The sequence below is a fragment of the Poecilia reticulata genome, linkage group LG18 (genome assembly GCF_000633615.1).
Source record: "Poecilia reticulata strain Guanapo linkage group LG18, Guppy_female_1.0+MT, whole genome shotgun sequence".
NCBI lineage: Eukaryota > Metazoa > Chordata > Actinopteri > Cyprinodontiformes > Poeciliidae > Poecilia > Poecilia reticulata.
This window is the reverse complement of record NC_024348.1, coordinates 8,200,040-8,223,733: the sequence shown is the minus strand read 5'-3', so window position 1 is coordinate 8,223,733 and position 23,694 is coordinate 8,200,040. Positions and strand designations below refer to the sequence as shown.

At 39.1% G+C, this 23,694-nt stretch overlaps 1 protein-coding gene across 1 annotated transcript in view; it reads right to left on the bottom strand.

Moving 5' to 3' along the window:
* Window positions 1–2,646: 2,646 nt before the first annotated feature.
* tnfsf10l (TNF superfamily member 10, like) overlaps window positions 2,647–23,694 on the bottom strand; it is a 70,557-nt gene continuing 49,509 nt past the window's right edge. The window contains exons 3-7 of the mRNA XM_008435340.2: window positions 7,075–7,111; window positions 6,892–6,993; window positions 5,001–5,164; window positions 4,072–4,182; window positions 2,647–3,988 (exon numbers count right to left, since the gene is read on the bottom strand). Coding sequence (XP_008433562.1) covers window positions 3,803–3,988; window positions 4,072–4,182; window positions 5,001–5,164; window positions 6,892–6,993; window positions 7,075–7,111 — 600 coding nt within the window. The 3' untranslated portion in view covers window positions 2,647–3,802. The remainder of the gene's footprint in view (window positions 3,989–4,071; window positions 4,183–5,000; window positions 5,165–6,891; window positions 6,994–7,074; window positions 7,112–23,694) is intronic.

The window sequence follows — 23,694 nt, the reverse complement described above, 5'->3', positions numbered from 1 at the left end:
GGCACAGGGAGGCTGCGCCGTAAATTTCTGAGTGTGTATAAATCTGAGTGTTTGTGCTTTTCCACAGTGTGACACCAAATGATGTGTGTGTCTGCAGAGCACATGCTGGCCGGCATGTAGTGAGAGCTGATGTATGTGTGTGTGTGTCTTTTATGGGCATACATGTCCACATACCAGCGAAAAGAAAACGTGTAGGGGTCGAGTCAGTGCTAGGTGGTGCATGGTTTGTGTCAGTGAATATCTTGCTTCTTCCCAAAACACTTTTTTTTATTTACGTCTGTCTGTGACTTTCTTTATCTGGGCTGTCTTCCAAAACTTTGTCTTTGGGGTTTGTCTTATAACTGCTGCATACCTCTGGGAGAGGTGTCTTATTTTTCTGGTGCGTGTGTAAAACAGTCCATTTATGTCATAGTCATATTTAATTTGACCTTTCATCCCTGACAAATTAGCTTTAGCTCATTTTTTTTATTTTATTGTTGAAGTAAGAGTTGTAAAATTCTTACAAAACTGCAAAGTACATCAGACATGAAATTCAACAACAAACCTTAAAGGCACTTTTTGGACAATATGTTTCCTGATATCTTGTTCCATCTAGATTGAACTATCACCACCAGTTTCAGTTTTGACAGTTACATTTTCTGCTTTACTTCCCACAAAACATTAAAGCTAGGAAGTGAAATAAAAAAGAGGCAGTCCTAACGAGTAACTTTTTGGTTGATGTAACCCTAATTTACAATAAAAAGGGAAAATGGACAGAAAAAAAACACATTTCTATTGTCTTAAGAGCCAATGGTTTTCGTTTATATCCTTTTATTGACCAAGTGAAACTTAGTGTTACGAATGCTAACCTCAACAGTTTAGTGTCTAAGCTTGTTACAGAGATAGTTTGGATTTCTTAAAGTGAAATCAGTAATGGATCCCTTAACTACAGTAAAAAGATTTTGTAGTTCAAGGCTAACGGCTAGCTAACAGATTTTAGCCTGCTCGTATTGAACTTGTTCATATAAACACACATTATTAGCAGAGATAAGTCTTCTAGGCTTTGTTGTTAAATGTATTCTTTTCCCCTCAAGATGAAACATTCCCAAAAGAATGTTGGAAGCCTAACATTGCGTTGGCTGACTTTGCCGACTACAACATCATCTGCGACTTGTCAGTTGGCTAGAACTTAACCCAGCAGTTTGACTGTTAGCGGATCTGCCACATCATGCTAGTAAGTTAGCTATTGGCATGAGCTGATGTAATTTTAGAGCTGTGGCAAGGCCATTGTTAAACTGGGATAATGGTGACAAACAACTGCGGTCTCTTGTGAAAGTGTACAAGGTCTGCATTTTCAGTTTGAGTTATTTTAAATGGCTAAAATAATCAAAAGCATTTATGGTTCAGACTAGCTGTTGGCATATCACTGCTATAAGAATTTCTTTCTTTTTTTTCTACAAATTTAAAACAAAATTACATCTTTCTAATGTAAATAAAGGAGATAATACTAACATTAACTTTGATTTTAAAATATATTTAACGCCCCCTGGTCCATGGGGGAAGGATTATATCACAGCAATTAATTGGTTCTATGACATTATTTACAATTTCTTGACAAAATTAAGTAAACAAATGCCAGTGGCCACTTTTTCCACATGGTGTACAACACAAATTCTTGAGCAAATAGATCACATCTCAGTTGGATAAATTTTGAAGAAATGAAACCTTAACAGGGAATGGACCCCAGAGTCGTCGATGTTGGTTTTCCGTGTAGCAGATCAAGATGTGGTAGTTCGTATGGAGCACTTTGTAATGCTAACTACAGCAGCAAAATGATTATTTTAAGTTATAGCCAACTTATTATTTGAAATTAGTTTGCCAAACACCAATGAACCCATATCCAAACCAGCCAAAACGAGTACAAGAAATAAATAAAGTGAACCAGTTACGGTTCTTTTAACATATGGACTTGGGTTAGCTTAAACTAGCCTCATTGGTAGCTGAGCTGTGTGGTATGACATCAGCGGTCTGTTCTGTATTATCGGCTTAACTTAATTTTTTGATAACGAGACAAAAACAATATAATGCGAATAACAGAATATAGAGTGAATCAGTTAGATGAAACTTTATGCTCTGACAGGGTTAGCTTAGCATAGCATGACTGGCACTAATGCTACTCTACATAGTGTAAAACCATGAGTGCACTTCCCCTCACTAGTTTATCTCACGCATGCTTCAGGTGCTGACTGAGCTTTCCCAGCTTTATACCAATTAAGATTTTTTTTTCAAATGTGTCTCTTCTAATAAACAAGCCCTTTGTCTTCCCATTTATCTGGTAAAACTATGCAACACTTGGCGTTAGCAAACTGATATCAGGAAAAAAGAAACAGAATATTTCACAGGATAAAATTAAACATATATTTGCACTTTTTTCCACCCAAGCTTTCAAATTAATGTGATTTTTTTTCACACACTAAATTCACCTTTGACCTTTCAGCACCCTCTGGTGGTGGCTTATCAGAAGGCAGCAAAATGGCTTTTTGATTTATTTAAAAAAAAAAAAAAAGCTAAAATCTTGCTCTGGCACACATTGATGCATGGGTTTACGCAAGTATTTTAACATGTTATTTTCACCTATTTTAGGAGGTTGGAAGATTACAACTGAGATAAATTTAGCATTTGAACATTTATCTGAATGTATTTCAATGTACAAGGTGCTAGATGCAACGTAGTCCCTAAACAAAAAAAAAAACCCAAATGTTCACAATTTTACTTTTTCAACCATGCTAGCTGTGAATGTTTGCAACTGAGCAACTAGTGTTTTTCTGCACATTCTGATTCTTTTCTTACAGTAAAACACGATTCAACTTCACAGGTTAGACAAGAAAGGCAACATAGATTAAACTTTTTATGAGAAAACATGAAGAAATCATTGACAGAAGGGAAGATCAAGAGACTGGTTGGGCTGCATGCCACCCTGAGCCTCTGTGAGTCTTTTTTTTATCTTCCTCTGCTTTGCTGGGCTCATTCTTATTACCATTTACAAGATTTCACCTTTGTCCTCTTTGTTTTCACTTCTCTTTACAGACTCTTCTTCAGAAAGTTCTCGTCTGATCACAGTTCCTTACAGTATCCAGCCAGAAAAGGAAATCCTTATCCTCTGTCATACTTTTCATACAGTTCATGGTTCTAGTCCAAGTGGTTTTCAGGTCAAGTCAAAGTAAAAATACAAATGAATTAAGACTTTAAAAAAAAATCACCGCAGGTCACATCTCATCGTAAGGCCTATATATGTACAGTACTCTCATGGCACGCTTAGAAAAGTTAAACTCAAGACAGTTTGCTTTGGTTTGATCATTGCGCTTCTTCTGCTACCGTTCGAAAGCCCTTCTTCACATCTTTGATGCAGAAGACGGGTGTGTACATTCTTTGGTTCGGAGATCCGTGGGTACGATTGCTTTTTACAACAAAGTTTGTTTAAAACAGGAAATTCACCGAGATTGTTTTCAGCGGGGATGTCCAAATGATCTTCTTTTGGGAAATCCAAACTGCAAGAATCGACTGGAAATTAGTACTGTCCTCTCATATTGATGATTGCACGTCTCTCAACCGATTTTTCTCTCAGTGGGAAGTAGGAAAGACAAATCCACTCTTCTCTCCCTTTCACTCAAACCTCTTGCAGGGTTCCCAATCGTTTTCCTCATTTAGTGTGTCAAGAACGAGGCTCACAATTGTAATCAATTGATATTAAAAAGGTGTCTGTTTCATTGTCTCCATTTCCTCCGTAGCGTCTCTTTTACCAATCATCTCCCATCACGTTCTCTTAAAGGTCCAAGCGGAAGGCCCCGAAGTAACTGGACGAATCATCGGCATTCACCATAGTAGGAGAGGAGACAGATACGAAGAGTTCGTCGCCGGCCCTCAGCTCAAACAGGCCCCCCTGGTAGACTGAGTGCAGGGCATACTCGGCATCTGGAGCCCAGCATTTGGTTCCCACCCCCTTCAGGAGCTGGAAGAACCAGACAGAGACAATCACAGTGAGTTAACGGTTCATATCCGATTGGTCTACGTAGGGAAAACCTGACGGCATACCTGTATCGGGCTTGGGTAGGAGGTTTTCTTGTAGACGCACTGCACCAGCTGGTGGCTGACGCTGCGCTGGTCCCCGTCACTGGCTGCTGGAGACGGATACCGAAAATATACCTGCAAGTAACCACCAGCAAAGGATGATTATGACCGGTGCATAGCGTCCTTGTTCTTTTTGATAAGTCACGGATACTTAGCTCCACGGCTTTTTAAGAACATTCAGTAGTCAAGGATCGTTTCTATTGATGCAACAGTTGAGTTTTTCAAGTGAGCATTTAGGACCAGTAAAGCTGTGGTTCCCTTTTATAGAGGCAGTATTATGTATTTTTCAGGCATATAATGCTATTTTATAGCAAAATTAAGTAGATATGTTACCTTCAGTTGTTAAAAAGTTGTACATATATATTTATAAAGTAAGAATGAAAAAAAAAATTTACTTTGAAATTTAACGCCTTGAAATTGGGCCTCTGTCTCTTTAAGAAACTCCTTCCCTTTCTGAAACTCCATCTTCAGGAAGTCATCACAACATGGCTCCTCTATTAACCCTTTGGAAACGGTTTTACCAGCATTGTGCTGTGAAGTAGCTTGTATGATCAAATTAGCAGATCCACCGGTTTGCTAATTACTGCTGGCTAGTCTGAGGGGTTGAGTGGGGGAGTGGCAGATACTCTGTCAATTGCAACTTCAAGGAGGAGCTTTGTTTTCGTAGGCGGAGCTAGGTCCACCCAGGTATTTTGCACAGCTGAATGGTTGCCATGGAGATTAAAGGATTTTTTAAACATGCATGAAAGAATTAAGGCAACACTCCAGGAATGTTTTTGATGAGGCAATAACAACATATCATGATGTAAAGCTAAAAAATAGAGTTGATTTTACATAATACTGCCCCTTTAACCTTTCTCTCTCATTTGAGCCAGTATTATGAGAATTATCACCTGTGAGTACAGGTAGTACCGCCCGTCTTGAGGAACTCGCAGCTTCCCATTGCTCAGCGTCATGTTGTGCAGGTGAGCTCCAAAGCTCTGATTGGCCCACGAGCGGACCACATGGCGACAGGACTGGTGGAGGCCCGCTGTAGGAATCGGGTAGGGAGAAAACCCTGCAAGTACACATTAGAAAAGTATTGAAATATTGCAGATTCTCAGCAAGATGGATTGTACTAAAAAAATTGACGAAAGTTCAACAGTGGAGGCGGCGTTTGATAAAGCAGAATGTAAAGGCAAAGCAGTGATGAGAATTCAAACGACTTTCATGAAGAATTAAAATTTATGTCCGTTTTAGTGGTAGGAAAAGTGTAACAATGCAGACTTGCGTGACTCTAATTCTTCAAAGCACATGTTTTAGTGTTTATGCACATTAAGCTACTTTATATAATCTGGATAACATATTTTGACATCTCATGCTGACTTTTAGGCACATAATTTTGAATGGGAGCACATTATCTGAGTTGATGTCAAAAATGGATTTAATGTCAAGCTGTATATTGGCCTAAATCATAAGGAGAATGTATCCATCTGTTCTGCCATATTTTCACTGCTGCTGTTCCGTAATTACTACTTCAATGACTCTAGACGGTGCAGTTCTGGATTATTATTGTCTTCCTTATTATTGTTGAGTCATGTTGAGTGATCCAGCTCTTTTATGTAAACCAAAACCCAAATAGAGAACAGGAAATACAAATGGGTTTAGCCTGTAGCTCAGATTAGTTATCATCTATGCAGATGACACTCAGCTCTATGTCAGTGTCACCAGGTGACGATGAACCCACTGAAATGTTCAGTAGATTCATAGAACAAATCAATGCCTGGTTGTGCCACAGCTTTCTCCAGCTGAATAGAAACAACACTGGTTCACATAAAGTGAACTTATGAACAGCAGTTGGGCAGCTAAGCTAACATGCTTCAGTTTTTCTCGGCAGTTGCAGGTTAAACACTTCCTCTACATCATCAGAGGACTTCCCTCGGTGTTTGTCTCACTGCTGAACTTCCTTATGAGAAATCCAGGCTGAATGTGTGAACCTCACCCTCTCGTCCTCCTTCCCTTACACACAACACACATACACACAAGCATACATTCCTTGCCCTTTGTCAACGCAGTGGAAACAACATCATGCAGCCTTTGCCAGATTGTTAACACCCTTAGACTTGCACGCCAGTTTCAAATGAAATGCCAAAGTCTGGATAACAGGCAGATGAAAGACAAAGTCCAACTGCAAAGTATTTTTGACAACACAAACAGTTGTTTAATCATCATTTATAACCTATAATTTATTCCTAGTCAATGTCTCTAAGTGATTTTGGGTGCCCATCTTACTGGATGCTCACCATGAAATAACTGATGGGTTGAGCAATTGTTTTCCTCTTCGGATGGCTCTGAATTGCAAAAGAAACAGGATTTCAGCTGTTTTGAATGAAATCAGGGCTTTTGAAGGACTTGTTTAAACCAAATCTGAGCTGGGAAAATTGAAAAATCTAAAAACACAGATGTTTATCCTGGAGAGCACACATAGATATGAAAGTAAAGATGATTTAAAGAACATTTAATGCAATCCGTGTGAGTTAGCATGAACAACAGCTGCTCCTGTGAAGTGTCTTCCCCACTGTTTGTGTCTGTTTGACGTCAAAACGAGATTGCTAATGCCTTTTGACAAAGTTCTGCTGGGATTTGTATTCCTGTAAACCGATTCAACATGGTGCTCCATTCAGATCAGACCTTAGCATCATTTGAACAGACGCGTGTTGGCAAAGGGGAAATCACGTTCAGCATCTTTGCCGTTTCCACCGTTGCTTAGACGGAGGATCCTGGGTGACTTTCATCCCGTCTCACCTTGAGAGCTGGTGTCCCGAAGAGTCAGGTGGGCAGACGGCCTCTGGGCCACGGAGCTCATGAACTTTGAGTTGTTGAAAGAGCGAGGCATTGTTCTCGCCTCTGTCAGGGAGAAAAGAAAACCCTTAGGAAAGAATGCTGCGGATAAATAATAGGGTGTGTGTTAGAGAGAGAGAGACTCACCAATGAAGGTTTGTTTGGAGATGATGTTCTCCGTCACCTGAAAGAAGATGGAAACACTTGGATCAACAAAAATGCCACGAATGACAATAAATATTCTGTAAGTTTTTTTTTCTCAAACATTTCCGGTTAATAAAAGCAGAACACAAGGATTTTACACAACCATCAGGCCATGATCGAAAATCCAAAGGAGGTTACTTTGAAGAGCGTAAGAAAACCTCAAATAACTGATTGTGTCACATCCGTTTTCTTGCAAAGTATATGAATGTACAAATTTAATCTCACTGCCAAACTTTTGATCTGTTTTATCTATAACTTTACTGGAACTGGTTTTCAGAAGTTGCATATTCTTAAGAAAACTCAAGATTGACATTGGGAACAAAAACCAACCCTTAGTAGTCTTGTGTCTAAATGGCCGTTTTGGTCTAATTTTGAATTTACCCTTGTATTTTCACCATAAAAACTATTTTCATTTACTTGTTTGGTATCATTATTTTCAGCACAACCTAAGCTTCATGATTTTACAGTATTTGTTTCATTTTGACAAAATGCATTTTCCCACTGGATGAAAAAAACACACAAAAACAAAATCTGAGTAAAAAAAAAATCATGATATTTGTATAATAACATAAAAAAAAATACTGATTGAATCGTTTTTATAGCCTAAAATGAAACTTTTTGTAAATTTTAAGAACTTGTGTACAAACATAGCCAAAACTAATTGGTACATACTTTTACAGCACATTGTGGGCAATTTCCCAGGCGGTTTTTTTTTTTGTCATTATTTCCACGTTGTCTGCATTTAAGTCTGCCCGGTGACGAGTCACACAAAATGGCCGACAATGCTTTCTGATTGGTCGCTTCAGACATGTGGTACGTTTGAGGACATCGGGAAAATGGAGTTCATGTTGCATTCGTTCACCTTTTGATCATAAAACATAACTAATCGCAGTTCTTCTCTCCACAGGAAGGGGGTGCTGACATGATAGAACATATTTCTGGTTTTATTTCGAAGTAAATATAAAACAAAATCAATATAAAAACACTACTTTTATAAAGTTAGAAGTCTCTAATGTCCGACAAAATTTAACTCAACACTTCTCACGCGGCCTTTTTGTTTTTTTCTTTTTTCTTTGAGTGACTGAGGAGTTTTTGCCCGCTCCACAGCGGGCGTCGACTCCAGAGAAAACATCCTTAGTTTTGGGCAATGTTTAAGAGTTTTCCATTATACTTTAATTTGCAGCAAACGACTTACTTCTAAAGGGCAATATGTAAAGATAATTCAAGTAGAAAGTACTGAAAGCATAAATAATATCAGTGTGTTAGATGTTTTTCAATTTATCGTTAACCAATTTAAGCTGCAGTAACTTTAGTTTACCCTCCTCCTTGCTCTCCGCTAGGCAAAAGCTAGTTCCCCACAAGGTAGCATGTTTTGAATGCTAATGCTAGTTAGCATGCCCACCGATGATGGCAGACAATCTGTTTTCCTGGAAAGGTACGTTGATTCTCAGCAAATTAGCTCATTTGGCATCAGATACACAAGCATGATTGACAGCACTGAGACCTTCGTCCAAGCTCTGATTGGTTGTTTTTGACCAGGAGCGATACATTTCAGCAGATGGTCAACACTAGCTCTAGAAGGAGCTCGATCTTTTCATTGATTATCTGTTTCATATTACACAGTAACAACATATTGACACTTTTAATAAAGATGTAAAAAAACACACTTTTGTGAAAATTACATTCTGCAGCTTTAACTGTCACAACAAAAACAGTTAAATCCGACTACAAAACGGTCGACATGACAGACTGATATTCACTTGTGAGTAAAAGCGTTTTATTTTCTGGAACAAAAGTTTGCTAATGCCATTCTCAGCATAAGTGAGTAAATCACACATACCGTAATATGAATTACGTTATGTGTAACACCATACACCACTTAACACCATACAAACTATCCCTCCTCTCAACCTTTCATCTCATCCGATCTCTGCTTTACATCCTGCGTCCCTTGATGGATGTAAACACACGAACCGACTGTCTATTCTCACACGCTGGATCTTTCCAACCCTTTCACGCAGTAAAGTGTGTCCTTGTTTCGCTTCGCCTTTAAAGACATAATTGTTTTCGCTTGGTAGTGCGTCCCTTTGATCCTCCTTATTCTTTATTGGGTTTTTTTTGTTGTTGTTCTTTCCAAGATAACTTTTTATGGCTTTTCTCTCCGTTTTCCTGCCTCGCTCCGATCGCAGTCATGCAGTCCCCCTCCAGCACCCTGAAGCGAGCAACCGAATACCGGCTGTTTCACTTCTCCCTAATTAATTAATAACCACAAAATCCTAAATATGTGCTTCGCTTCACCTCATATTCTGAAGGTGATGTGTTTTTCTTGGCCTCAGTTTTTTTTTTTTTTCCCCCCCGCACCGTGCACTCAACTGAACCTGTAAATTGAACATGATCGCTAAAGGCCAGGGGGTTTGGGGTATTTCAGTAAATGAAGCTACCCCGACATTCCCCCACCTCAACCCCATTGGTGTATAAAACACGGCGGAGAGTAAATGGTGTCTAATCCGCCGCTGTGGCTCGTCTCGCTACGCGTAGCATGCTGGCCTCGGCTCCCACATGTCCCCAAAAGAGGAAAATTGCTCCCACACACACTTCAAGACAAGAAAATTGCCAACAGATTTTCTGCCCCGCATCTGGCTGCAACTAAACGGGGGAATCTTGTAGGAGCGGCAACCCTTCAGGTGACCCGAAAACAGTGTTTTCAAAATAGGAGATCAAAATGTCGGCTGTGTGTTAAGGTAAAAGGCTCACAGAGGAAGCCATCAGAGGTGCTTTCTGTTGGTATTTCGGTGGCTGTGTGAACATTTTGATACTTTTGATGGAGTGTAGAAAACCTCCATTGTTCCAGATTAACTGCTGGCACAAATTTATAAGCTCTAGTCTTGAACTGATAGAATATATCACTCTGAGAAAGTCACAATTCAACAATAGCTTAAGACATATGTATATATATTTTAAAGAACTTCTGATGAAGCGTGTCGCTCCAAGCAGGATCCTGGTTTAGATAAATCAGACCGAATGGGAGAGGAACGAGCTGAAAGGTTTGAACTACAACGCAAACACACCTGAATCCCTCACAGTTATGATTCTCAGAAGAGGACAAGATGCTATAAAATCCCAATAAATCTGGCTGGTCGGCTCGGCCTCGTCTCCGCCGGTGATTTAAGTTCGACAAACGCAGGATAAATAGTTTCCACCATCTGTCTTTTGGTCACAGGCTGAAGTCGTTACTCACTGATAAGTCAAGTGGAATGAGAAATGTCCACCGAATAATCCACTTCTCTAGACGTTCGCCCGCTAATTATTAAAATTCCCTTAATCAGGACAGAGTTGCTCGCGCCGCTTAACCCCTATAAAGTGGAGATCTGAGAGGCTTTACTCGGATTCCTCGGGGATGCAGCTTCAACAAACGGAAATGCGGTGCAAAGTTTACAATGAATGTCATCCTGCGCCGAGACCAGACGGAGAACGAAACACAGCTGCCATACGTCTTTCTGTTTCTTCCTCCGTGTCTTCTGACGTAAAGCAAATGCACACTTGACTCTTAATTTTGCTTGTTTGCTAAATCATGTCATGTAGATCCGAGTTGAGTGCTCGTATAGACAGACTTGAGAACTAGTTGGAAAACAGAATGTTTTTTTTTTCTCGTGAAGTTAAGTTTTCATGTGTTTTCGACAAAAAGCAGATGATTGGAATTTAGGAGGTTGAAGCAAAAAGAAATATGTTGAAGTCGCTTCTTTCCAGGATTTTCACTGTAAAAACCTATATTAGGAAAAACCTAACAAAAAATGAAATGGATGGGAGTAGCGTGTTGACAGGCAGTCATACAGGAAACTGAAACACCCATCTCAGATAGTCTTTCACACCGACTCTCACTGATCACTTTCTGTTCCTGCTGGTTGTTTTTACACAGTTTATTTTAGTTAAGAGTGCTTTTCTAGCAATACACACATGTATATATACATCCAGCTATACTTAACATGACTACTCTTCCCAATGATCTATAGATGCCACCAAAGAGTGTAGGAACTCTGAGTTAGAATAGAATAATACTTTATTGTCCCCTATGGGAAATGTGTCTTGTACTCCATCGTGTGTATTGCATTGTAGCAGCTTCCCAAACAAACAATAAATACACATTCGGTACATAAGAACAACTAGAAGCGTAGACTACATTCACAACGGTTTAAAAACAACAGAAAACCAAAGTTATTGTACATCTTCCAGGTCTCAACGCATTGTCCATCACATTTCTGATGACATCAGGAACAAAAGTGTATTTAAAGTGGTTCAGTTTAGTTTTTGGGATTCTGTACTTTTTACCTGAAGGCTACAACTCTTAAACACTTTTAAAATTCTCGAAAAACATAGAATACAATTTCTAGTGGATAAAAATGAATAAAAAAAGAAAACGTTTTAGCTGTTACAAATGAGGAATTTATGAAAAATAATGCACTGGTATAGTGTGTATTATTGCACGCTAGTTAAAAAATGCAAATGGGCATTTAAATGTTTTTTTTTTATTTTTTTATTTTTGTTGCCTCTGGAGCATTTATAATTTAGTTTTAAACTGAAACTCTTTTTTAAACTGGATTTGGTTTAGATGACAAACAAAGCATTGGAAAATGCTCATAAATAAAAAAAAACATAGGAGTTAACTTGCAGTTTAAAAGTTATCTGAATGTTATCTATTAGTCCAGATTAGGGGGGGCTTAAGTATGACAGATTGTCTAACTGGTCTAAGTTTAAACCCTTTGCTGAATTGTGGACCCAGTTTCGTTGTAATGTTTTGTTGTTGTTGTTGTTGTTTTTTGTTTTTGCACTTAAAATAAAACCAAACCTGGTTAATGTTTTGCCCTCAGGGATACAAAATGTTAAAAAACAAAAAAATATTGAGAAAGAATTTCACTCTGAAAAACACTGAAGTAGAATACATGTTGAAAACTCTGTCAGCAATAATGTTTCCATTTGGAAACTGCTAAAGCACGACCCGGCTAAACCCAAATCTGAACCATACATTTGAAACTTGCCAGAGTTTATGTCATCTGCAAAGTTTTTCATTAGTTCATTTTTTCTTTGCGTTTTCTTTGCGCTTCCAGTCCTAATGAGCGCATGATCGGCTGTCACAGTGTTTTAAAGTGAAATGCTACACCTCTGCCCTCGTTAGGGGGCTCCACTTTTGAGTCAAATAAATCAGCGTGGAGCCTCTGATGTGTCTACCCTCAAAGTTAGAGTTTACCGCCTGTGCGACCTTTAGTGGGGGCAAGTTGGATAGAGTGACACCAGGCTGTGTGTGTGTGTGCGTGTGTGTGTAGAGTTTAGGGCAATCTAAATGGCTTTCCAGCTGCAGTAATAACGACAAATAAGCCCTGAACTCTCCTCTTTTACTTTCTTTTGGATAACAAACGGATAAAAATAGATTTTTTTTTACGTGCAGAAGCACAAAATCTTTCCAAGTATTTCTGATCTAGTTTGTCGTTACAACACTTGAATTGAGACAAAACTAACATACAAGTAACTTTTCAGGAAGCTCCACGAGCTTGTTTTAAGTCACTAATTCCTGAATATCGATTAAAAAGTACGACTTTCACTTCTAACATGGGAAAAACATCTTGTTCCTTATATCTTTTAACTTCTTTTGAGGATATGTTTTGCAGCGAAAAACATCAGGGAGTCTGAAGGGGAAAAAAACACGTGTCTATAAACTTACTTTACAAGCAAATTGTGTGTGGCAGGGAATGATCTCTTTACTGCTTTTGTATGTTTACAATTAGAATGAAAAATAATTTTTGCTATCAAGCCAATTCTAAATTGAGTACAAATTGTTAATTTAAATATAACATACACAGGATATAAATATGTGCTTTTAATAACTCTAACCACTAGATTTTAAACTGTTACCCATATGATTCCATGTTTGTGTAAAATATGCATCAGCAGGTGTTAGGGGAACACATTTGCCAGCTTTGCTGTGTGGTGGTTTTAGCCAATGTTCTACAGGGGTTAGCATAGAGAGTGCCAATTTATAATTTATAAGTTTCTTGCAGTTTGTATTAAGTTTTTTACACCAACATTCTCCCAAAATGTTTCTGTTGCTTGACCAATATCGAGTAATTTGTTGTCATTATAACTTCCAGTCAACAGGGGGAGTTCCCTGATAAAGACGCTTCTTAAGATAATCTTAGATATTCCTGCTGTGTCAAGAGTTATCTGGTCTGCACAGAAAGATGTTGGGGGCTAAAATCAGGGATATTCAGTGGGTTTGTTTTGGCTCGATACTGCAACATGTGTGGTGTTCCCCGATGACAAACGACAACACAACCTGTTGAATGTGACGTTTGTTTAGCCAGTCGGAAATCTAGGTGTCGAAAATACAAAGGGGAATTAAAAATACACAGAAGATAAAACTGCAGAGGCGTACCAGAAAGTCTGGCTGACATTAGGAGACATCTTTGTATCGTAGTTTTCTCTGTTAAATATATTCTACAAACCATTGCTTCTTCCCAGTGAGCCATGTTTGTTTACTCTGAAGTCACATTTGGTCTTGAGAGGTTTTGTGAGATTTTCCGTCTGACATCTGAATGTTGGTGATTGAAATCTCTTTGTGCGTTTTGGTCCCGTTGTCTGGCCAAACCTGTTGTACCTTAGATATTTTTATTGACTCAAGTTTTGAAAATCAGACAATATTTTGAAAATCTTGCAGGGTGAACCAGGCAAGACTGGAAACGTGGACGGTCTTACAAAACCTGAAAATTGTCAAATTCTGATTAGGAGTTGCACCAATTAGTCAAGTAGTCGTTTAGTCGATTCTTTTCTCTGCAATGACTTTTTTCTGGGCCAGTCGACTAGTCGTAATCACGTGACAAAACAGATTTTTCCAAGGAAATGAAAGAAGATGGACTAGGTGAGTTCGCCAGAAAGCTCAAATTGTATAAAAATGCAAATAATTTAACAAAGAGAAACTGTACATTACAGCATAGGCACCCGCAATAGGGGCGTTGCGCGGCGCAGTGGTTAGCGCGGCGGCCCGCATACAGAGACCTTAGCCCGCGGTAGTCAGGAGTCCGACTCCCGTCCTCCATTCGCTGGGCCCAGGCCTCTCTCCACTCTGCCCCCTTACAGTCACATGGCTGTCAAATAAACGAGTGCCGAAAAAATCCTTAAAAAAAAAAAGACTACCGGAGTAATGTGCGACAATGAGGCATGATGTCGGGGTTTTTTTTATCCCTCAACTACCCCTGAAGCTTCTAACCTGGCAGCTTTACGCTCTTAAAAAAAAAAAATGGTTTGACAACATGTGGAAACGAAGTTAAAGCTTCATCATCCTGAGGGTCTGATACAGGCGATCTCTGCCGCCGTCTGCATGTCGGTTCAGAGCCGCTGCTGAGTCAGCAGAGCTTCCTGCTGCGCAGCGGGCGGAGGAGCAGCAGGAGGCTTCGTTGGATTCAACTATAACCAAACGGGATCCGTTCATAATAAGTTTGGTTTGTGATGTTCCAAAAGCACCATGTGGTCAGTGTGATAATTTGACTCCTATACGAGTAGCTATCCAGAGATCATCAGTATCAGCCTGTGTTTAAAAAAAAAAAAGTCAGACTCGCCTTTGTGCAACAAACTTTTCTCCGCTGCTCACAAAGAATAATCTGTTTATTGCTCTTTTAATTCTGCATAATAGACTTAGTAAAAGCGGGAGAAGGGGAGAAGGGTGTAGGGGTTAATATTTGCTTTGAAAATAGCTGATAAAGCCTCCAAGTAGTTGTGAAGGGTTTTGCGCTTACGTCACCATGACGTCACTTCGACTAGTCGACATCGACTCGACTAATATGATGTAGTCGACCTTAAAAAATATGTAGTCGTTCAACCCCTAATTCTGATCAAGCACATGTAGTTCATGTTCCAAGCAATGGAGATTAAGGCTCCTTTGCTTGGTTAAGGATCAAAGCTCCCCAGCAGACAGTTTCAGACTGCTTCCTGCTTCTGTCTTTAGTTTGTTAAAAGTCAGCACGGCAACAAAAAAATTAAAGTGATGGTTAAAACATTATGTCTTCTGTTGCTGGACTAAGTTATGAATGCTACAGCTCTATAAGGCCGTCTGTTTCAGATTGGGCATTGAATATTCAACACCGTCCAACACATTAATATGTTTATCTCTTCATAGAAAACTATGCAAAATTCATATTAAAAAGTGTAAGTCTGTTCCCCAAAAGGGATTATTTTGCCATTTCATGAGAATACAATGTGGTACTGGCTTAATTAGGAAAAACATACTGAATAGAAAGCACTATTTCCACTGGTTTTATGAGGTAAACGCAAGTTTATCACACAAACTTTGCAGAACAAATGGGTCAAAAGTCATTAGTCAGTGGGAATGAAGAGGAGAGTCAAAAGCAAAAGATGACGGACAATTATGGGGAACAAGAGAAGTGGAATGAGGTTCAAAAAAGTTGGGAAAACACAGAGAAGAGTCAGGTGGGGGAAGTATGAAGAAAGCAAAGATCCTGCCTGACTGAAAGAGAGGATTGAGAGTCGGAAAAGATGAAGAGTGAAAGACGGGCAAGTATGCACATGAAGGAGGGCTTTTTTTTTCTTCTGCAGATTAGCAGTAGCTGCAACCCAATACTTTAATACGCATGGACAGGCCTGAGCTGGAAGTGTGTCTGTGTGTGTGCGTGCTGGAGAGTATATTTGTGCTACTGTGACAAGTTCTTATCAGCTCTAATCTGGTCTGAGAGGCAACTCATTCCTCACTGTCTAAGAGAGTCGCAGTCCAACCAGTGTCTCCATGTTTGTGAGTCTAATAAAGCCCAGTTCAAGATCAACGTGGAACTTAAACTGGTAACACAAATAGCCTGAGAAAGAAAATGCATGTTTGTCTCTCTTAAAAAATATAGTAAGTTTTTTATTATTATTATTTTTGGTCACGCTGAGAGAAATGAAGCAGTTCTGTTTCAAATAGCTGGCATACTTAGAAACACAAGTCATTACACATGTCTGCTATTGAGGGGTTTTGGCGTCATTAACGCGAACCAAACACGTCTTCATTAAGAGCCGGTCTTCCTGACAACGGCCTGTTTTCCTTTATTATTAAATCTCATTCAAAGCCAAACCAGAAATGTGACTTCAATATGATAATCCCCATACAAGAGCGATCTTCGCTTGTAGGGTGTGCTTTGTTGAATTAAAGGCACTGTAAAGCCAACTTTTAGCATTAATTTGGTGGCCAACTCAGAAATAAGGACCAAATTCACAAAAAGAGCCTTGTGTGCAAAGACATCTGTAGATCTCCTAGAAAAGAAAGTCTTGTTTAAATGAATCAAAAGTGCATACACAGAAAGAAACCCAGATGTATCAGACTGTGCACACTTGGACCCAAGCACATTTTTCTTATTTAGATTTTAGCCGTCATAGGATTTCTTCATTGACTTTGGCAAAAGACCGCAAGAGTTTTCTCCCACCAGTGCTAGACTCTTGCGTTTGCTTTGGTTGCATTTACCCAGAATGCCCAGTTGATCCACTACAATCCGCTTCCTGCTTTTGGAGCGGTATCTGGTCTGCTTTGCATCTACATATGCATTGGAACCGCACTAGTTTGCTTCAACCGAACCACAACCGAGGTTTTTAGGCGGACCAGAGTTCGCTTTTTTGATCCACATTACAGTTAGATTATGCGTTCACACCTGTCCCGCAAACAAATCGGACTTTCAAGGCAAATGAACTAGAGTTCGACTAGTGCGTACTAAACCGGGCTGGTGTGAACGCAACCCTTACAAAGATAGAAGCTACTAAATGAGAGGTCTATAAAAAAAACTCAACTCTTTATACTCTCTCTGCAAAAACAGTCACGATATGCGTCACACGTCTGAGCGTCAAATGTACTACTACTATAAAAGAATGTGCTATTGAATTGAACTGAGAGTAGGAATGTAGCATTTCAATCTTCATTTGTTTACTCACAAAATGTCTGAGAAGACAAAGGCGCAGACTACTCAAAAACTAAAAAGCAAAAAAATGCCCGGCCTGGATTTCCCTCCTGGAGCTTTTTGTCCTTGTGAACCGAAGTCACTAAGAAGCAACAACTCCGATCCAGTTTTTTTCCATCCCTGTTGTTCAGTATGATGAATCCTCAAACCGATTCTGCGCCAGCGTGGATAAGCTACAGCTCTGAGCCCAGATGTGAAACGCTTCATCTAATCAACAAAACAAGTCTGACACAAGCACACGGAAACACACACTCATTCGTTTTACAAGACGAACAAATCAGCGTGATTTGTGCCCATGCTGCGCTCTCGCTGCCAGTCTCCGTAGCTCGCTACACTCAATTTTCTGTCCAGTCGGAATGGTTTTAAGTCTTTTCATGTTCGCTTCAACATCTGATTCTCATCGTTTCTGCCATATTTTTTGTTTTGTCTTTTCTTTCAGTCGTGCGTGCTCTAAGAGTCCTTTGACCCCAAACAGGACCCGTGTTTCTGTCTTATTTTTTACAGAACTATGCAAAAAGTCCCAAGTCTTGCCACATAGTCTTGATTGTATTTAGAAATACAATTCAGGAATGGTGCAAAAATGTCTGACTGTCACAGGTGATTGATCAAGGGTGACACTTGTTTTTGTTTTTCAGTATGAGATTTTTGCTGACATTAAATTCTGCTTAAAAGGTAAGCACAAAATCTAAAAACAACCTGAAAACGATGCCGTTAGCTTTTACGAACGTTTTCGATGATGATAAAACAAAACACTTGAAGCCCGCTGTATTCAGTACAGATTCAACAAAAATCCCAAACCAGTCTGCCCCTGCCCGGGACTTCATGGCCCACCATGTAGCATATTTTAGATATTTCCCAGAAATCGAATCTCTCACTGGTGTTCCTTGGATTCACGTTCATCCACACCTGCCTTCCAGACTTTTGATGTCACAATTTATCTTCATGAGTTATCATCTCTGGAAAATAAAATAAAAAAATCAACTGTTATTAAGATGTCAAAAGTGAATCTCAACCTTCAGAGAGCGGGAAAATAAAAGGGAAATCTTGCCGTAGGCGCATTTTAATTTAATTCCACTGGACTGTGTGAAGTTGGGCATAGGATCCTAGATGCTTGTCATTATGCCATACTCTGAAAATACATTCCTCTGGTCATCTGACTGTGATTTGGCAGCTTTGCAGCCCTGTTCAGAAGCACTTTATCTCCGAAAAGCACCGAGGAAAAGTTTTTTTTTACATTTTATGACAGGTAATGTGCCCCAGTGCCTCGCTCGATGCCAGCCGCTGATAGCCGACCTGTTAATGACGAGTTTCCTGCTGCACTAATGCTGCGTTCGCTTAAGGAAGTGGTTGAATTTACTGAGACAGAACATAGTTAGGTCGACATTTAAACTTTGGTTTCGCCAGGTTTTTAAGTTGGTTTGCTTGCCCACTTTGTCGGTTTCACATTAAAGCGCTGCAGACGCTACAGAGTTACCGCCTTGCATGTGCTTTGGTGAGTAGTTTCTGTGTTGTTTAACAATGTATTTCAATGCATAAAGCACACATACACGTTTTTTCTCGTCATATTTTCACTGTTTATCTTTTTTTTTTTATCAGCTTTTACGACACACTTACGACGGGTAAGGACATAAACAGCATGAGTTCAGGTCAGGGATAAGGTCAAAGGTCTCAGTCTAAGTTTCATTTCCCAAGAAAAGAACACGAACAAATACAAAGGTAATGTATAATTTACTCACTGCAAAAACACAAAATCTTACCAAGTGTTTGGTGAGTTGTTTCTGTATTGACAAGTGTCTTTTGTCTCATTTCTAGTGCAAATATCTTGGTACGCTTGAAATAAGACAAAACTAACTTAAGATAGAAGCTTGTTTTAAGTCAGTACTTCCTTGATATTAATGAAAAACAGGACGAATGTGTCGTTACGAGTTTAATAATTTGACAGTGGAATTAGTACTTTTTTTGGTATCAATATTAAGGAATTATTCACTTAAACAAGCTCCTACATTTTGTAAAAAAGTTTATTTAATGTTGGTTTCAAGTGTATTAAGGTACTTGCACTAAGAACTAGACAAAAATACTTGGTAAAATGTTGTGTTTATATACGTTTTAATGTTTGAATTGACTCTTATGTTGAAAAAACCCCCTACAAAACAAATGTGAATTTTAGGGGAAAACCAGCCATGTGTGAGAACTGTGTGTGTTTTTAAAGAAGAGTTTAAAGCAGAACAATCCATGCATGTAAACATAGCGAAGGCATCCCCGTATCTCCCTTCCTGGGTTCTCCGTGGTTTTCCTGGTTTCAGTCAGAACTTTGGCCTTGTCAGTCGTTCGTTATGGGAGTGATGCGTAAGACAAAACAAATTCTTCCCCAGGCCTCCACTTCAGGGAAAACACAGCAAAAGGAGCCTGAATTCATCTGGCTGGTAAACAGCAGCATAATTATTCCACTGTTAAGTCATGTGGGCTACAAAACCCATATTTGGTCAAATGTTGGGAGTAAAACAAGTAAGACAACATAATTGCTAGATTGAAGGTGCAGTTACGGAGGACCTCTGGATTCAATAATAATAACACTGGTCTCTGGCCTGCGGTTGAAAGTTAGTTTAAATCAACATACGTTCAGGTGTGCAACATTAATAAACTGGCAGTTCTTCACTTCTCTGTTGAATGGAAACTTTATGAATGCACAAAGTTACACTGTGCTTCGTACAATGTAGTATCAGCGCTTCATTCAAAACTAAGTTTATGTTTGTATATCAACATCTGTAGGAGTTACAATACTAGACCAATACTTTACGACCAGTCAGTGCTATTGCTAATGCTAAAGTAGCTAGCCTAAAGCGGTGCTCAGTCTAATTAAATACGGTCATCTAAAATCATAAAACCTGTAAATTAGAACTTTTGTTGAATATTCAATTTTAATTTTTATGAACTTGGCAAATGGTCTAACATAAAGTCTACAGTTTTATTAATAATTTAATAAAACTTTTTTTTTTTTACCTTTTAAATCTACAATGACTTGCTGACCCATTTGGAGTCAGAAAACATTGTTCAGTTCTCAGAAATATCCTGTAATCTAGTTTATTGTTGAGCAGTTAAACACACACAAAAAAATCATAAAAATTTGTTTGATACTTTTAATTTCTTTTTTTGGTCCCAAGATACAATAATTGCATCAAATCAAATGATCAAATATAGAGATATAGATAGGCGCTCTCATTGGACCAATGGTGGGGGAAAAAAAGTTCAAACAGCAGAAACAACAATCACAGCCACACTGTCAAATATCTTTTTCCTCTGCCAATTTAGTAAAATCGGCCATTTAAAATTGTTGCCTTAAAAAAAGCAGATCTCAGGTTTGAATCTCATTTTGGGTCTTTCTGTGTGGATTTTGCATGTTCTGCCAAAGCATGTATGTGTTTCATGTGTGTGTGTGTGTGTTTTTTTTTTTTTTACTTTAATTTGATCCAAAAACAAATACTTTCTTGATTTTAAACTGATTGGCAATCCACTTAAAAAGACTGCTTTGGTGTATAAAACTACAGCAAATTTTGTAGTTTAAGAGTCAATCTTTCTCTTTCTGGCGAAAAACACCAAAATCTAGATCATGTCAGCAGACACCTTTTCTCTTCACTTTGCTTCAGCTTTGCCAAACTTCCTGCTGGGAGCGTGAAGTGCATGTCGTCCACATGTTGTTTCGTAATAGTAGAACAATCAGAGCTGCGGCACAAATGTTAACGACGCTTATTCGACTTTTCTTTGCCGTTCTCTTGGAGATCCGCGACGGTTTCGATCGGTCTGTTGGGGTTCAGCTTAAAATGAGTCTCCAGATTTGTTGTCACTTGCAGCTCAGAACATGTTGGACACTTTATCTTAAATGCCAAGTGTATGTACGGGGCATTAAGTGTCCCCATCCAAGGCGAGCCTCCGCTAAATATAGCTACAAACTGCTTTCCAAGCATGTTTATAGGGAGGTTCTGTTCCTGCACCGACAAGCTCTGACTCCGTCGCTGTTCTTTGCACACTGGCAAATTTACAAGCTGATACGCAATAATAATGAAAGATAAAAAAAAACACAAAACAAAACTCACACACACACACAATCAAAACAGATTTACCAGCAGAGTGTTGTCCAGCAGTTGGAGCCCATCTGCTGCATCTGGCAGGTCAAAACAAAAGCTTGTGGTTTTGGAGTGTATCATCTCCATAAATAAAGAAAAACACACACACACGCGCACACACACACACACACACAGCTCTCCCAAAAATATTTCAACTAAAAGCAAATCCAGAGAGACTCTTCGAGGTCGCAAGGTGGTGAGGATCAAGCTCTCCTTGTTTAGCTTGTCAAAATAGCCCCATTCATCAAATATGATTCATTCTTTCTGCTGACAGTGATGAGATGACTTTATTATACTTTTATCTCACTGCTGAATTTATGCCAACTCTTCCATTTAGATTCTCATACAGACAGGATGGAAATCAAATCTGTGGTCCAAGAAAATATCCTAGGATAAAAGATAAAAGTCGTAAACCATGTGGTCAAGACGGCACGAGTACACAAAGAGTTCAGGGTCTTGAAAAGAAAAAGACCTCGATGTGGCTGTGGGGGGGTCTGCACATAATTTATTCTAGCCCAGGAGGAAACCTCATAAAAGCCCAATCAACAAGAAGCTCGTTGAAACGGTGACGCCACCAAAACGCTGAATTGTCAAGGCCTCAACAAAGCCGGCACTATTTTCTTACAGAGACCCTGTCGGTCCGAGGCGCACCAACAGAAACACTGTTGAGTTCTTGGACTGGCGCTCGGAGCCAGAGAGAGGGAGAGCGGGGAGAAACCGGACCAGTTGTGACGCAACACCAGTGTTTGAACTGTAAATGTTCCGTGCACAAATATGCAGATGCTGGGGGGGAGTTGGAGGGTCCACACAGCATTTCCCAGAGGTTTCACATCCTTATACGGCTTCATGAGGGAGGATACGGGGCCAATCATGAAGCTCCAACTTCGTTTATATCACCTGGATGGAAGACATAAACTGTCTGTGTTTGCCATGACGGATCAATTAGATAAAAAAAAAAAAAGCGAAAGGGTCGAAGCGCCTTGTGAAGGGCAGTTGAGTCGCAGAGCCTGGGCTCTGAAAGGAGCGAAAAGAAACAAACCAGTGGAAGTCGATGAACTGCGTTACTGTCTGGAGACGAAGCAAGGCGCAAACTGGGATAATCGGGGATGTGTAAAAGAGCAACCAGTTGCTTCACTGAAGGTTTTAAACACTAATATGATGGAGAAGAGCTGGACACATGAAACAGAGAACACCTACAGCAGATGGACACAAAACCATTGATTAAAAAAAAACTACGAAACCATGTGCAGTGATTTGAAAAAGGAACTTTTTCCACATTTCTTCATACTGCAACCAAAAAGTTCAACATGTTGTATTTATTTTACGTGATTAATCAAAAATAGAAGAACAGCAACATATTTGATGCTGTCAAACTTGGTGGGGTTTAGAGTCGTCCCCCCAGTGGAAGGTATTCGAATCTCAGCTCTTTGACAATCTCTAATTTCTTCTTGGGTTGTCCTGAATGAAGCTCCTTCCATCTTCACATCAGTTCACATAGCAACTCTTATTCTTTTAAAAGGAAAGAATCGCCACAGACAACGTCACATTGGCCAAGAAGTTGTATTATTTTCTTTTCTTTATGTGGTTTGTGACTTTGGTTTAATAAACCAGTCACATTTGATGACTTCCTGTCATCAAAATGCTGTTTGGTTTAATAAACTATTTGTTCAAGCTTTATGTGTGACCAGAGGTTGGGAGCAACTTTTGAGATAAAAGAAACTTTAAAAGTGGTTATCAAGTCTTGCTTTTATTTTTTTTTACTTGAGTAAAATTTCTGGATATTCCACCCACTGTGAGTAACTTCACTTGAGTTTTTACTTGAGTAAAAGCATGTTTTTATTGTCTTTGTTTGAGTTTGTGTGCATGTTTTTGATGTTTTAGGTTTTGACTTTTATTCCTTGATTTGTTTATTTTGCAGAGCACTTTGGCTGAGCTTCTGTTTTTTTTTATTTGCTTGATAAATAATTTGGATTTGGATTTGACTGCTTTCCTGAATAAATAAATAAATAAATAAATAAATAAATAAATAAATAAATAAAGCATACCCCTGCTGCGGGCAGCCTACCCCATGAGAGTCAGACGACTCGAGCGTCCCTTATTTTCACTACTCAAAAGTGGGAACTCTAATCTCATTTGACCAGAAAACCTTGTTCTGATCTGTCTGATGCGTTTGTCGGCCTTCGTGATTCTGATTATTCACTGTTATTACTCTAATCGTCTTCAAAGAACAGCTGTATTTATACTAGAAGTGCAGAAAAAAACTATTCTGTTGTGAATGACATTTCCTGGGCATTATGAATCCATTCAAAATGCTCAAAATGTATTTTAGTCTGCTTAATTGTGTTTTTTTAGTAAAATTATATTTTGAATAATTCTTTGATTATTTTCTTTTGAGAAAAAGCCAGGCAATTAAGCTAACCTAACACTGGTAATTTAAGTTACGCAATTTTAATGCACAA